The sequence below is a fragment of the Medicago truncatula genome, chromosome 8 (genome assembly GCF_003473485.1).
Source record: "Medicago truncatula cultivar Jemalong A17 chromosome 8, MtrunA17r5.0-ANR, whole genome shotgun sequence".
Classification (NCBI taxonomy): Eukaryota; Viridiplantae; Streptophyta; class Magnoliopsida; order Fabales; family Fabaceae; genus Medicago; species Medicago truncatula.
Window position 1 is genome coordinate 16322347 of NC_053049.1, and position 15086 is coordinate 16337432.

The 15086-nt window shown below is 32.4% G+C and overlaps 1 protein-coding gene and 1 long non-coding RNA gene across 4 annotated transcripts; one reads left to right on the plus strand and one right to left on the minus strand.

Moving 5' to 3' along the window:
- The first annotated feature begins 1450 nt into the window (after positions 1 to 1450).
- On the plus strand, positions 1451 to 8461 carry LOC25501120 (CO(2)-response secreted protease). Its single transcript, XM_013589722.3, has 11 exons — positions 1451 to 1572; positions 1660 to 1754; positions 1923 to 2020; positions 3320 to 3478; positions 4934 to 5045; positions 5253 to 5757; positions 5965 to 6065; positions 6359 to 6601; positions 6952 to 7066; positions 7183 to 7390; positions 7754 to 8461. Exons 1-11 carry the CDS (start codon positions 1474 to 1476, stop codon positions 8299 to 8301), a joined length of 2283 nt encoding a protein of 760 aa, XP_013445176.3. The 5' UTR covers positions 1451 to 1473; the 3' UTR covers positions 8302 to 8461.
- A 4404-nt stretch (positions 8462 to 12865) lies between these two features.
- LOC112417231 (uncharacterized) lies at positions 12866 to 15028 on the minus strand. 3 transcript variants are annotated; one of them, XR_005643487.1, is made up of 4 exons: positions 14309 to 15028; positions 14103 to 14200; positions 13881 to 14018; positions 13210 to 13644 (listed from the first exon to the last, which is right to left on the minus strand). It is a non-coding gene; the product is annotated as an uncharacterized lncRNA (long non-coding RNA). The 3 variants fall into 3 exon arrangements; XR_003007792.2 differs by lacking the exon at positions 13210 to 13644 and adding an exon at positions 12866 to 13108 and having other exon boundaries at positions 13881 to 14200; XR_005643486.1 differs by having other exon boundaries at positions 13881 to 14200.
- Positions 15029 to 15086: the final 58 nt, after the last annotated feature.

Here is a 15086-nt window from a genome sequence, read left to right on the forward strand (position 1 = left end):
AAATATCATGTTTGATGCACCAAAGAGATAAGATAAAATAAACTATTTTTTTATCCTATCCTGATTTGCTTTTGTAATTCTTATCTTGAGTATAAGCTACGTTAGAAATTATCTTGATAGGATTAAAAATATATTTCTTATTTATGATCATGACATTCTGTCATTTTTAAAATAATGATATCAAATGTTTGTTATTATAATTAATCGATGTCATTTTTAAAATATTTAAATAATTATGAGAGTAATTTTTTTATTTAATTATAATTAAATAATAACATCATATTTATTATCATGTGTACATCATACACATAATATAATTAATATTTATCATGTTCATATCATATTATGACTCTATGCATTAGGAAACAAAGTACATAATTGCACGTATGGGCGTATGGCTATAGAGTATATGTGATCAATTCTCCTTCCCCGCTCTTAAGCACAAAAGGAGACAAATATATTTGCATTCCAAGCACAAGATTTGCTTTATTTCATTAATTAATACATCTTATCTCAAAATAAAGAGAGAGCATCTGCATAGACAGGTAATAGAATCTCACTTTTTCTTTCTTTTTCATAAGATATTAACAAATATTTCTTTTTTTTTAATAGGCAAATATTATTAAACGTCATCCCTGCAAGACGTAAGGTATGGACGAAACAAGATACAAATGGTGCCACATATAGACGGTACACCATAACCACCTAAAAAATCCTTGAGGATAATCGCACCAAAACACATCACCACCTAAAAAAAGACTAAAAAAAAAACAAGCACTGTAAACACGGTATCCACCACCGTCCATCGTCACTACTCACCCATAAAGACCACCCTGAAAATAAAACTCCCAAGCTGAGCCACATTTCAAAGAGCACCTAACCACAAGATCATGCAGCTATCACAAACCTCACGACATCCGAACCACCGAAAGAGCACAACACAAAGCCTAAAAACCAACTTGAGTCAAAGAACTGACTCCCGATCTCGAATCAAAAGTGATCGGCCACCAAACTATAGTATCAAATTAGCAGGACACCCCTCGCCCTGGTACACCAAATTAACAAATACAACTAATTCACTGGCATGCACAATAACGAAGGTTTCTTATGTACGCACAAAGGAAAGTATTTTTGTTAAGAAGAAAAATGTACAATAAGAAAGAAATACAATAAATTAATATTTTATAAGCATTCTTTTCATTTCTTTGAAGGATACGAGACTTGCAAGTTTACGATGTTATTATTTTTGGATGTTTTATAAGTTTGAATAAGTTACATATTTTAGTTTATAAATGGAAAAACATTAGTTTAACATAAGTGGAGAAGCAAAAGAATGAACAAAAATGCCATCACATGTTTCATGCTTCAACACCCTTCTTATTTTATTAAGAAAAAATACACACACTTAGCCTTTAAATGGAAGATTGCATGAGCAGCTCTATTCATTATAAGCAATTGACACATCATCTTCAAATGGAGTGGCTTTTACAATTCCTTCATCTCCTCTTTCTAGCTTCTCTTCTTATATGTAGTAGTAGTAGTAATATAACAATTTCAGATCAAATTGCTAAGGTTCATATTACACACTACTTCCTCTATGCCTTTATTGTTAATTATTTTTTATGACAAAATCACCAAAGCTTCTCTTATTTTATGTAGCCTTATGTTGTTTATATGGGAAGCAACATTAATGGTGTAGATGGCCAAATACCAGAATCAGTTCATCTTGATTTACTATCATCAATCATTCCAAGGTTACTCACTAGTCACTACCATCACTATATTCATATAGTTTAATACCTAGCTAAGAAAATAAATACATAGTAATCATATTTAGATTAATTGAACTTTTTTTTTTACGGAATGGAAAATAAATACATAATAATCATATTTAGTTTAATCTCTTTTTTCAATTTTCGCAGTGAAGAAAGTGAGAGGATAGCACTTATCCACCATTATAGTCATGCCTTTAATGGATTCTCTGCCATGCTTACACAAAGTGAAGCTTCTGCATTAGCTGGTATTTCATCTTTATTTCAGCTATAGCCTATACCTTTGCTTCTTTAACATTTTTTGTGCTTGATTTTGTTTTCTTGTGAAGTCATCATTTACTACTCAGCAGAAATTAATAATTTTGCTTGGCAACCTTAATTAAATATGTCCATAAAGATTATCATACAAAAATCGAAAACATGTACAACAAATATTGTTGGAGGGAAATGGTTGTTTAAATAAAAAAGTATATTTATTCTTTCAAAAATAAAAAAACATAATGAGAAAATGTGAAAATAAAGAGGTATATATTTTAACATATATTAAAGAAGTATATATTCTTTTGATAAAATTAGTATTTTAGTTACAAATTTGAAATTAAAAATAAAATTAGTATTTATAGGTTTAAAAGTAAAATATTTTCCCCATAAAAATACCATAACACATTTGTTGTTTGTAAAGTTTATAGTTTCACTCTGAGTGGTAGAGATACAGGCAAACCAGTGTTTGACAACTTGGATTTAAACAAGTTCCATCATCATCAAAGTCAAATTATGTTAAACGTGAGAATCATATATAATTTTAAAGATTTGTCAAAATCAATAATTTAAGAGTTATTTTAAATTAAAAATTATATGAAGGGCCAAGCCTCCAACCAGCGTAAGATCGAGTTTGAGAATGTTCTTAGAACTTATATTTAAAGGGTCTTGTTAACGAGTGTCTCTGGGATACTTTTTAAGTATTTTAAATTTAAAAAATATTCTTAAAAAAAGTCAAATGTTACAAATTTCAATGCACGAGTTACACAATTTTTCATAAAAACTTACTATTAAAGGTGCTTAAAGAGTGCCCGGGAGCAATCATTAACATTTCCCATATTTAAAATGGGCTTTTTAACCTGATTTGGCAAAGCTCGAAGCTCATTCAAGTTGGCCAACCGTAACCGAGTAGCCTATTTTGCAAGCTCTACTAAGATGTTACTAAGATGATATTTAGAATTTCGTAGTTTCTTTAGTTATATAAGTATTTCATTTTGTGAATTTACATGAATATTTTTGTAATTGGTCAAACAAAGTTGATATATTTAATTCAAAATTTTAAATAAAGTAAATTAACTGTTTTTTTTCCTTCCAATTTTTACTTAAATTTGAGACCAAAATACGTATAAGTATTCTTTGAGTGTTGAGAGTTGAGACTATCTCTAAATTGGATTAAGGGCCATTAAATAATTTTTATGATAGTTATTTCTTTTTAAGAATTTTTTTATGATAGTTATTAGTGCTGTCCCTTTTATGATGACTATGAATGTTGCATGGTTTGTAAACAGGCAATGATGGTGTGGTGTCAGTGTTCGAAGATCCAATTCTTGAATTGCATACAACCAGGTCTTGGGATTTCTTAGAGTCAGATTTGGGAATGAGGCCTCATGGCATTCTTAAACACCAACACTCATCAAATGATATCATTATTGGTGTTATAGACACTGGTACGTCATAACAATATTACTTTTCATTTGTCGGTTTTTCACAAAGAATTATTTACAAATTTTAAAGTTAGATTAATCTAATTTTTGTCAACAACAATTATATATTTGCAATTTCTCTATCCATTATTTGTTAAATACACTTTTACTATATTTATTTAATCCATAAATACACTTTTACTTTACAATATTAAATAAAAAGAAATGCAAAGACATCTGTCAAAGATAGGATGTGGTCTAAAGGAATAATTTTTGGATAGACACAAGAATTTGGACCCTTTATTTGATCACAAACACAAAAAAGTGAAGATGTTATAATCATTTAAAAATTATTTTTTCCGTTTTAGTGTGTGACCAAATAAGAGTTTAAATCTGTGTTTCCAGAGTTGTTCGATCTAAAGTACATCGAAGAATTCATAAATCTTTAATATGCATGTTTATGTAAGCATTACTAGATCTGCATATGACATGTTTTATATATTATCTTTCTTAATAAAGCCAAAACACTTAATTTTATAGTAAAAGTGTTACTAGTGCTACCTTCTTTATGGTTGCATGTTACTTTTTTTTTGGTTGCATGTTACTTAACCAGAACAATTTTTGACTTCATTCTGACATGAAATATTTGTTTTATTATAATGCACACTGCATTTGTATGATGAATAAATTTTGGATATAATCTACCTAAATACTTTTATGCTAACTGAGAGAAAACATGCAAAAACTATTACACTATTCCCATGCAACTTTATGCCAACTCAGATACCTTCAATTAATATTATTGGCTTATCTTGATTTTTTTTTTTTGAAATGGTATATATTATATTATATAATATAGGTTTACTTTAACAAGTATGTATGTATTTATGCAGAATAAAGTATAAAGTGAAACATGCATGAGTCAAGATAGCAGCTAGAGTGAACTGGTGATGTGAGAAAAAGCAACCACTATTCCTTATAATAATGCTAATGAATAAATAAAATTAACTTTGATTTCTTAAATAATCCCCAGCTACAAAAGAATCCATACACTGGCACAAACTTTCTCTAGAAAGCATTGTAAAATAATGTTAAGTTGTAGCCACCAATGTACAGATATAATTTGTTGAGTGTTTATTATTTATTTTGAAATACATTGTAATTAGAGTCTTTGACACTCCGACGAATACATTAAAATATCACCATAGTTTCAGGTCCTTTAGACCGACTATGAGACTAATCTCAGATCGACGGGTTGTACAGGACTTTATCCCTTGGTTTTTGGCCTCCCAATATGGCAAACTAGAGTGTGTTGAAGTGTGTATGTAGCGTTATTCTTCTAAAGAGTAAATCGATGTTGAACATTCAATAATGTCAAATGTTATCAGAATGTAGACCTAATGTTCAGCAACAATTTTCTTCCATATTATGAAACAATTTGCTTGAATTTTACTATGGATATTTCTGTTCTGCATCAAGGGATATGGCCAGAGTCACCAAGTTTCAAAGATGAGGGTATAGGGAAGATTCCATCAAGATGGAAAGGAGTTTGCATGGAGGCTCATGATTTCAAGAAATCTAATTGCAACAGGTCATCATACTTTTCACTGAAACATGCTAATGAATGTCCTAAGGGATGGAAAGTGCAACTTTCTTTAAGCTACTAATGCATTATACATGTTGCACCAAAAGCTCACATCTATTGCTAACTCTTTTCATTATCATATTATGGATTTTGACAAAATTCGCATCGATTTTATGTTCTATTTAAAATTAAAATTTCTTAAAACAACTGCAGAAAATTGATAGGAGCAAGATACTATAATAAAAAAGATCCCAAAGGTTCCCCAAGAGATTTTAATGGACATGGGACTCACACTGCATCAACAGCAGCTGGTGTCATTGTTAACAATGCTAGTTACTATGGTTTAGCAAAAGGAACAGCAAGAGGTGGTTCACCTTCTGCTAGGATTGCTGCCTATAAAGCATGCTCAGGAGAAGGTTGCTCCGGTGGCACTCTATTGAAGGCTATTGATGATGCTATCAAGGATGGAGTAGATATAATCTCAATCTCTATTGGATTTAGCTCAGAATTTCTATCAGAATATTTGAGTGATCCAATAGCTATTGGAGCATTTCATGCAGAACAAAGGGGTGTCATGGTTGTGTGTTCAGCTGGAAATGAAGGTCCTGATCATTACACTGTTGTCAACACAGCACCATGGATATTTACGGTTGCAGCCTCTAATATCGATAGGAATTTCCAGTCAACTGTTGTCCTTGGAAACGGAAAAGCTTATAAAGTAAGTTTCTTGATCTCCAAGCCAAAAGAATAACGATAGACCTAACTATGTATGAAGCACCGACACAAGCACAAACACTAGACACTGATATTTAGACACCGATATTAATCAAAGAAAACATAACTGTCAGATACTTAACACATGTTGGATATTAGACGCGCATTTGATCTAAAATTAATTCAATTTTCCGTTTGTTTGTGTTGTCAGGGTGTTGGCATTAACTTCTCAAACCTTACTCGCTCAACGATGTTTTCTCTTGTTTTTGGAGAGGACGTTGCTGCCAAAAAAACAACAAAATCAGAAGCTAGGTACATAATTGTGATACTAATTGTTCTTATCATGTTACTGTCATACTTTTTAAGCCTAAAATAACTTAGTTATCATTTCATAGCTCAACTCAAATGAGATATATATTCAAATTCAATATTGCTTTTGTTGTTGGTAAATATTAGTAGTACATAAAATACATACCAGTTAATTTTATGGCATTAACACCAGCAGCATATATATGTACACACACATGACACATGGTTATAGTAAGCTTCTAATACTAGTTGACAGAAGCAGTAAGAAAAGTGTGAAAATGTTTTCTAAAATGCAGGAACTGTTATCCTGGATCACTAGATAACAAAAAAGTTGCAGGAAAGATTGTTATTTGTGCTAACGATGATCAAAATCTTACACGCAAAATGAAGAAGCTAATTTTACAAGATGCGGGAGCCATGGGGATGATACTTATTGAGAAGGAACACCTAGATGCTCCCTTTGATGCAGGTTTATTTCCCTTCACAGAAGTTGGCAATCTTGAAGGGCTTCAAATCCTTAAGTATATAAAATCTACCAAGTAAGTTCTATCATCCTTTGCATAAAAACTTCCTGTTCAGTCAGTCAAACAATTTCAGAAAATGTTAAATGCATGAACAAGATTTTAAGTTACAATCACGATCGCAATTACAATATTTTGTGGTCAAGATGCAGTTGCAAAGACTTCTAAAATCGCACGATTGCCATCACAATATAAAAAACTTATTGAATGCAAAAGCCTAAGGGTGATTTTTAAACATCTTTGTATAAAGGAAGAATAATAAAAAAATAAAATGGTTCAAATTATTATAATTCTATCTGTAAGTTGATTGGAAACAGTTGAAAAATAATATACCATAGATATGCTCAACCTATCATGTTCTGTTACAGGAAACCAACTGCAACAATTCTTCCAACAACAGTAGTTTCTAGATACAGGCCTGCACCTATTGTTGCATCTTTCTCATCAAGAGGTCCTTCAAGCCTTACTGAAAACATTCTCAAGGTAACTTTATTCCAAGTGTTCCTATATGCAGTTCATTTCATCATTAAATTAACCAAGAATTAAAGAAGCATCTTTAGAAAATGTACTCACTGTTTTTCGCTGAATCTATTGTCAAGCCGGATGTCATGGCTCCAGGAGTTTCAATATTGGCTGCTTTCATTCCTGAAAAAGAAAATGTTCCAATCGGTAAAAAGCCATCGATGTTTGGCATACAATCTGGTACATCTATGGCTTGCCCACATGTGTCAGGTGCTGCAGCATTCATCAAATCAGTACATGGAGGATGGAGTCCTTCGATGATCAAATCAGCATTAATGACAACAGGTACTCATAGACTAAAACCTTTTTCTAATCTTTTAATATATCGCCGACACTTATTAAAGGCATGTATGTGCCGTCCAGACAGCAACACATGTGGTTATATGCAATGACTTATATTCCCCTAAATTATCACCGGTGACAGTGTCATAGTCATGTCTAATGTTTATGCTTCTATTAGTGCTTCATATACAAGGGAGAAAGAGGATAAATAAAGCACCAACACTTTGACACCAATAGTAATTTGAGAAAATGAAATTGTTGAATGTAAACACATGTTTCCGCGTCAGACATGCCATCAGTCTGAAGTGTCGGTGCTACATAATAGAGGATTGATACTTATGTTGTTTTGTTCTTTCATTTTTTCAGCTACAACGTACAATAACATGAGGAAGCCAGTGACAAATAGCTCGAACTACATTTCCAACCCACATGAAATGGGAGTTGGGGAAATTAATCCACTCAAAGCTCTCAACCCTGGTTTAGTCTTTGAAACAAATGTGAAAGACTACATTAACTTCCTATGTTACTTTGGCTATTCCAACAAAGACATAAGAAAAATGTGTAAGACTAATGTCACATGCCCAAGGGCCTCAAAAAGTCTTATATCCAACATCAATTACCCATCAATCTCTATAGAAAAACTTAAAAGGAAACAAAAAGCAAAAGTGATCACAAGAACAGTTACCAATGTTGGATCTCTTAATGCTACATACATTGCAAAGGTACATGCACCTGAAGGATTGGTTGTTAAGGTCATCCCCAACAAACTTGTGTTTTCAGAGAGTGTTCAAAGAATTACCTATAAAGTCTCGTTCTCGGGAAACAAGGCTCGCGGTGGATACAATTTTGGGTCTCTAACATGGCTTGATCGTCGACACTATGTTCATACAGTATTTGCAGTCCAAGTTGAATAAATATGGCCTGATTGTGTTTTTTTCTTTGTTTTTGCATTACTTTATTGTGTATGTGAATGTGCTTGGTACATTAATGAGACAACAATAACATGCTTGTATTTTTAACAAAGCTTCCAACCTTTGTTCTACCATATTGTCAATGGACTTTCAATTACAAATATGAGAGATTCTACCTTTTCCAAGTGTACAATGGAGTAATTTTAAGCAATTATTAGAAAATAAATATAGAAGATCCTATTCTTATTTACACAATACAAATTTTCAGAATCATAAGTGTAATTGAATCCTTAATAATTTAGCTTAGCTTGAAACTTAAATTTCTAAAACCCAAGTATATGTATTCCATCTATGAAGCACGGATACTTCAAAATAACACGGATATATATATATAATTAATTAAAAGTGATTTTTTAATTAAAAAAGTTCCAAAACAAACAGACCTATATCCTCTTTTTTTTTTGTTTACAAAGTCCTGCAGTCTATCCTTATATCCTGCTAAAATCAAATATAGCTCCTTTTCTTTTGGAATAGGAAAGAAAAATACAGAGATAAATTCAAATTAATTACAAAACAAGCTCAAAGAAAATCAGGAAATGATATAATTAGCTTCCATATCTGATTGCGAGGAACGAAGGACTTACTTTTTGACAAGCGTTTTGAGCTTCTGATCATTTGTAAAATCAAATATATCAAGTATGAATAATATGTTCTACATTGGATTGGATAAAAAAGTGAATGTTTGTTAATTTAGAAAAGTTAATGTAGATCATTTTATAAGTGGAACGCCCATAAATAATGTTTCATGGACACCTTTTTTTCAATACACACAATGTACCACCCCATTTCAGAATGTGTGAGAGACAAAAAAAGATGATTTTTTTTTTTTTTTATGTAGAGACCACGTAGACACATGTCACAATTGTATGTGGGTATACAAGTGGTACATGCCGTCTAAGGTGGTCTATGTATCACATCCCTCTGAATCATTTTTTGTTTTATTTTAAGGTTATTTTGTATTTGACCAATATGCAAGTGACTCGTTTTAGGCAAGAGTTTTGATGTACTATGATTAACTATTTATGATATTGAACTCATTTGAGTTACTCAAAACGATTCACTTAGATAAAACCTTACGACATTATATTTATGGGATCTCCTTCTCATTTACAACCCAATACTAATGTTATAACTGATCTTGTTGCAACCTTAATATCATTATCAAAAGAAAATGTATCATTTCGAAAGACATACTAAGTACTAACCATTGTGAAACTGCTCTGCTCATATTCATATTGCTAAATCATTTTTATTTTTTTAATCAACAAAACTTTATTAACAATCACAAGATGTTACTGGAACGGAGTGAAATTACAAAAAGAGAGGGAGTCAACACGAAAAGGATGGGTGCAAAGCTTTGAATCAACCTCACTATCATCCAACCTAAATAATTTTCAGTGTTGTTGATTTGCTTCCTTCTTTTATTGGATACTAATGGTTCTATGCAATGGATGGGTGCTTTTTTTCTGGCAATCAAGCCAAACTTGAGTTCATTGACTTGTTCACCATGGTGTGGGCAGAGCAGAGGTTGATGATAGTGAGGTAGAAGACAAACTAAAAAAAAAAAGATATAGTGTAGGTAGGTCATGATAAAATCAGTGCTCCACTTTAATCTAATGGTAAACAAGCAACGGGAAAAACTTTCCCTCTCCCACCCTAAATGCCAAAGAACGGTGAATAGGGAAAAATTTAGAGAAAAAATAAGAGCATGTTACACAGATAACAAATAAGAGTAAATTCAACGGATAACAAAGAGATTGGAAACCTAAAATCAAAATCAATTAGGGAAGATAGGAAAAGAACAGACAGAAGATAAAGCCACATGGAATCAAGAAACTAGCAACATTTTGAATAAAAACTCCACTAGAATTAATTAAAAATAAAAAAATAATTATGTCTCCAAAAATACATAATAAATTAATTGCTGATCCCAAAGACAAATTAAATTTAACCGAAAATCCCGTACATTAATAATGTATTTAATGGAGAAGATTTTAACTTGAAAACTTGGGTCACCACTTTTTTAAATCATTTACACAAGGGAATGAATACCTGCAAAACAGAGAAGTGAAGACCCAAACACGTAATTATTATGTCTACTCCTCTCTTCCCCTCTTACCATTTGCCAGCTTCAAATCCGTCCTTTTTTAAAGCTTTCTCGAACTCTTTTTTCAGCTTCTTTTGCTTATCACCATACACTATCTTCACTTCAGCATCCTCAACATTCAAGTTCTTGTCTTGTTCAGAAGGAAAATCACAACTATCATTTTCTATATCTTCCAAATCCTTTTGAAGCTTCCTCTTCTCATAAGCTGTTTCCACAAATGCATGAAAATTCCTTTTCATTTCTTCATCAACAAGAGGTTCCTTACCTTTCCCTTTGACGTCTACAAAACCCTTTTTATGATTTCATTTTTCAAGTCATTTTGCTTAGCTTCATACTGTATCTCCTCTTTCTCATTTGCCTTTGACATGATAATTTGTTTCTAAGGAGCTGCTGCTTGTGCTTGTGTGTCTGTAAGAGTGGAAGGGAGGCGAGATTAGGGTTAGCCTTGCGCTTATATATAATAATAATACTCAATCCGTAGGGTCGTTTCAGGTTTTGACAACACAAATTAAAAAATAAAATAAAATAATCAATAGACATGTCAATTTTACTCAACCACCCCTATTTTATGGAGTAAGAGGGCTAGCACTGCCATAGTTTTTTGGTGTCATAGATAACTTTGTGTTTATCTCTCTCTTAATAATTTATTCTCTCTCATCTAAATAATTTAGTTTAATCATTCTCTTTCATATAAAATGAACCTATATCACCAATGTCACCAAAAAACTATCGCACCCAAGTATTTCCCGAGTAAGAGAGACAAAGTTAAAGTTGGATAGGAAATTTTGAAAGAGAGAAAGTTGAAGTATTTATTTATTAGAGTAAAGTTAAAAAAAAGTGATATTCATTTGAAATCATTTTTTTTTTAATAAAATGACACTTATTGTAAAACAGACACGGTAGTAGTAGTAATAATAATAATAATAATAAAAAAAATTCTATATATATTAAAGTTAATTTAAGTAGATCAAAATCACACAATTGAAAGACATAACACTCACTTTACAACCAGAAGTCGCCGCCTCACCACCCTTTTTTCAAACATGTCCTCCTTCACGATGTAACAGCACGCAATGGTGGTGTGAAGAGCAGTGTCCTCCCTCCGCACCACCCTTTGTCTGGTTCTTACGGTGTTCTGTGTCGTTGGTTTTTTTATTCAACCAGTACCGCATCTACTACGGGTGGTGGTTTCTAGGTTGTTGGTGTTCGTAAATCGTTGGTTGTGATCGGTGATTCTGTTTTGGTTATGTGTGTTGGCTTCTCAGCGGCAGGTAAGCCGCTGTCGTGAACATCTAGATCTTCGTCGCCCCCACTCTCTTTGATGTTGGTGGTTGATTTGGGTGTAGAACCCCTCATGGGTCTGGTTCCTTGATCGTTTTAATTGGTCGATTTTTGGTCGTCGTCACATCAGCTTCAAACAACCTTTAAGGGTCTGAAGACGTGTCTGGTGTTTTGACGCTTCTTGTTGGTTCCAGTGGGGGGTTGTTCATCACCATCAGGCTCTGCATTGGTTTGGTTGAAACCCGAAAGTGTATGTTCGTTATCCTCTATCTCACCGTTGTTTTGTGTAATACCGCACGGGTCCTTCTGAGAAGAATTTAAACGAATAAGTTGCAATAATGTAAATATATATAGTTAATAGAAGTCATATAAAACCTAAAAAACATGTTCACTTATACGATAACCATAACAACAAAAATAGATGATAGAATACACATGAAAAAGGGTTGAACTTTAATCATCAAGATATATTACGATTAGTATTTTAAACCTTGTTTTGAAGTGACTCTTGAAATTGCAACTACAACTGACCATGCAAAAACACAGGATTTGACAAATAAATTCCAACATTTTTAAGTGATTGCCCCTGACTCTTGTTGATTGTCATGGCAAATGAAACAAATATTGAAAATTGTCTTCTTTAAAAGTTGAAAGGAATTTTAATATCAGACGGTGAAAGAAATAACTTGGGTATGAAATTTTTTTTGCTTTAAACAACCACATATTTTATTGATATTAACTAAAATTTGAAGTAAAATTAGATGTCCTTTTTTCAGTTTACAATAGGATCCCTTTAAACAACCACTTATAGGTGCTATGGTACCCATGTACTTTTTTGGATGATGACTAAACCAATTGTTAGAGATTCCACATTGAGGCTTAAAGGAAGTTATTCAATTAATAGCTTAGAACTACTACAGAGGGTGATTGATTTCCATATAGACACACATTTTTAATTGACTTTATAACAAAACATAAACAAAGATTATCAAATGAGAACTAATATACTAAAAGAACAAATGAAATACACACTTCACTTTTGGAACAAAAGATATATCCTGCTGCTATGCGATTTGTTCATGAACCTAAGGGAAGTACTATGCATGCCGGAGGATTATATAATCCAGAAGAATAATTATTTATATATAAGTTTAAAGATACGTATTAAGTTTAGAGATATATACAAAGAATTTCCCATTTTTACCATTAAACAATAGAATTTCCCATTTCAGAATCTCAACAATAATAATGTGGAGTGGCTTAAACTTTCTATTTTTTGGTCATTGCTACTATCTTTCTTCCATTGAGAATCATGCTATGAGTATCCTATAAATTCTCTTTCTGAAATGCTACAATATGAATCTGTCAATGTGAAAAAAATAAATTAATACCGGTAAAAGAGAAACAGCTTTAACTTATAAGAAACAATAATACAATGATTATTAATGATACATGTACACATCTCATATTCCCTAACACTTATTCAACACCCTATTTTATCTTTATGATCAAAAGTTTATGCATAAAAAAAAAAAAACAACAAAAGGTTCATATTCATCCAATCGAACACACTTAAGCTTTTTTTTGCAAAAAAAAAAAAAAAAGATAAAGATTCATATATTTCAAATGAGGATTTGTGCTATTACATATAGTTTTTTGGCTCCCTAATTCCATTATATTGGGGATAAAATATTGTGGAATATACAAAGAACTTAGATATCAAGGACTAAAGCTAATATTATTTCAAAAATAAAAAGGCTAAAACTAATATGCAAAATGGAGTTATATATGCCCTTCTCAATGTCAGAGTCATGAGTAATCACTCTATTTATAGTTTGATGGGATAAATCGTAGAGGAGGGAATATGGATGAATATTAAAGACAATACACGCTTGAATCTGCAATAGTGAAGAGGGACAACATCAATGTACGTAATTGTAGCCCAAACCATGTTGTCGATGAAGAACAGTCCTAAATTCACTATTCCAATTCAAAGCAAATTAAGAAAACAATTTGTACCTCGAACGAAATCAATAATCCATTTTAACCATTCAAGGTCAACAATTGAAGATAAACCAACTATCTTCAAAAGAAAAGGAATTGCACATGAATAAAAATGATGAGAGAAAATTACCTCAACGACAAAATATTCAAGACGATGGCGAGGTAAACATGAGGAGCGTAGCTGGTACAACCTTAAGAAACTGAGTGATAGAGAAAACAGGAAATTAAAGATCATCATTGCTGCTCCTTGAGTAGGCGTTCTAGCGCCCTGCATAAAAAGAGAATAACAAATTGTTACCACATTGATTCAAGTCCAGCACAGGAAAAAAAAACGACACTGAAGCATTCTTACATCCCTAACATGAAACTCAATGCAAATCCTTTTGTATTGAAGTCGTAATTCATTCACAATTTTGTCAAAATCAGTGACTGGAATTAGATTCAAAGGAGCTGCACAAAAAAATACCAAGCAACTGATTAGAACAAAATATATTCAATGAAACATGATTAGATTGATTAAACATAAATTTTATGGAAATCCATTAAGATTAATTGTACCACAAATGTATGTGCGCCACTATTTATACCGGGTTCATAGACAAAAATGAATTTGAATCATGGTGACATGTGTACACAATGAATTGGGGAGTTGGAGAGAATTCTCGTGGAATACAAATTCACTTGCTGCATGGAGAGATATGGAAGGCCACATTAAATGTTTAATGGATCAGTGGGTAGTTGGGAGGAATGACTGAAATTAATGCAAGCTTGGGAGGGAAAATGAAACGTCCTCTTAACAACGGTTGAGATTTACTTGGGTGGTTGGTAGTTTAGCTTAGCAATTAATATGGGATTAGGAGGGAAATTAGGGAGAGATTAGGGCAAAGATGGCAGCATGGCAAGACTGGCGTTTATAATAAAGGATTACTTAATTTAATATCCTTAACGAGACTGCTGTTCTTGATCTCTCCCTCTTCTCACACTACTACTTTTGCCCCACATGTCCTCTGAAATGTCCCACTCCCCCACTTCCCAACATAAAACCTCCTTCTCCAAGCAACTCAACGGTGTTGCTCCCTTATTCCCCTATCTGGACCCTTTTTCCTAAAAGGTCATATTTTTGCTGAGATGCCAAAAAGGTTCCTCCATCCTAACCTTTTGTACCAGTGATCTGACATTCTGCCCTTTTGTCCTCTATCTCCTAGGTTTCATCTAGTAATTTAAAGGGAATTCAAACATTGTACAAAAAACAAAAGAGAATTCAAATAAATTAAAAACATTTACCAATGAGATGAACAACAGAGATATGATGTGTACTTTGGATATTTCTCTCTTC

What these genes read in the sequence shown, in the direction of transcription:
- LOC25501120 (XM_013589722.3), top strand. Translation starts at nt 1,474, where the DNA reads ATGGAGTGGCTTTTACAATTCCTTCATCTCCTCTTTCTAGCTTCTCTT. An exon ending in GAAACGGAAAAGCTTATAAA is followed by an intron (nt 5,758 to 5,964) that starts GTAAGTTTCTTG and finishes TTGTGTTGTCAG; the next exon opens with GGTGTTGGCATTAACTTCTC. An exon ending in AAGTATATAAAATCTACCAA is followed by an intron (nt 6,602 to 6,951) that starts GTAAGTTCTATC and finishes GTTCTGTTACAG; the next exon opens with GAAACCAACTGCAACAATTC.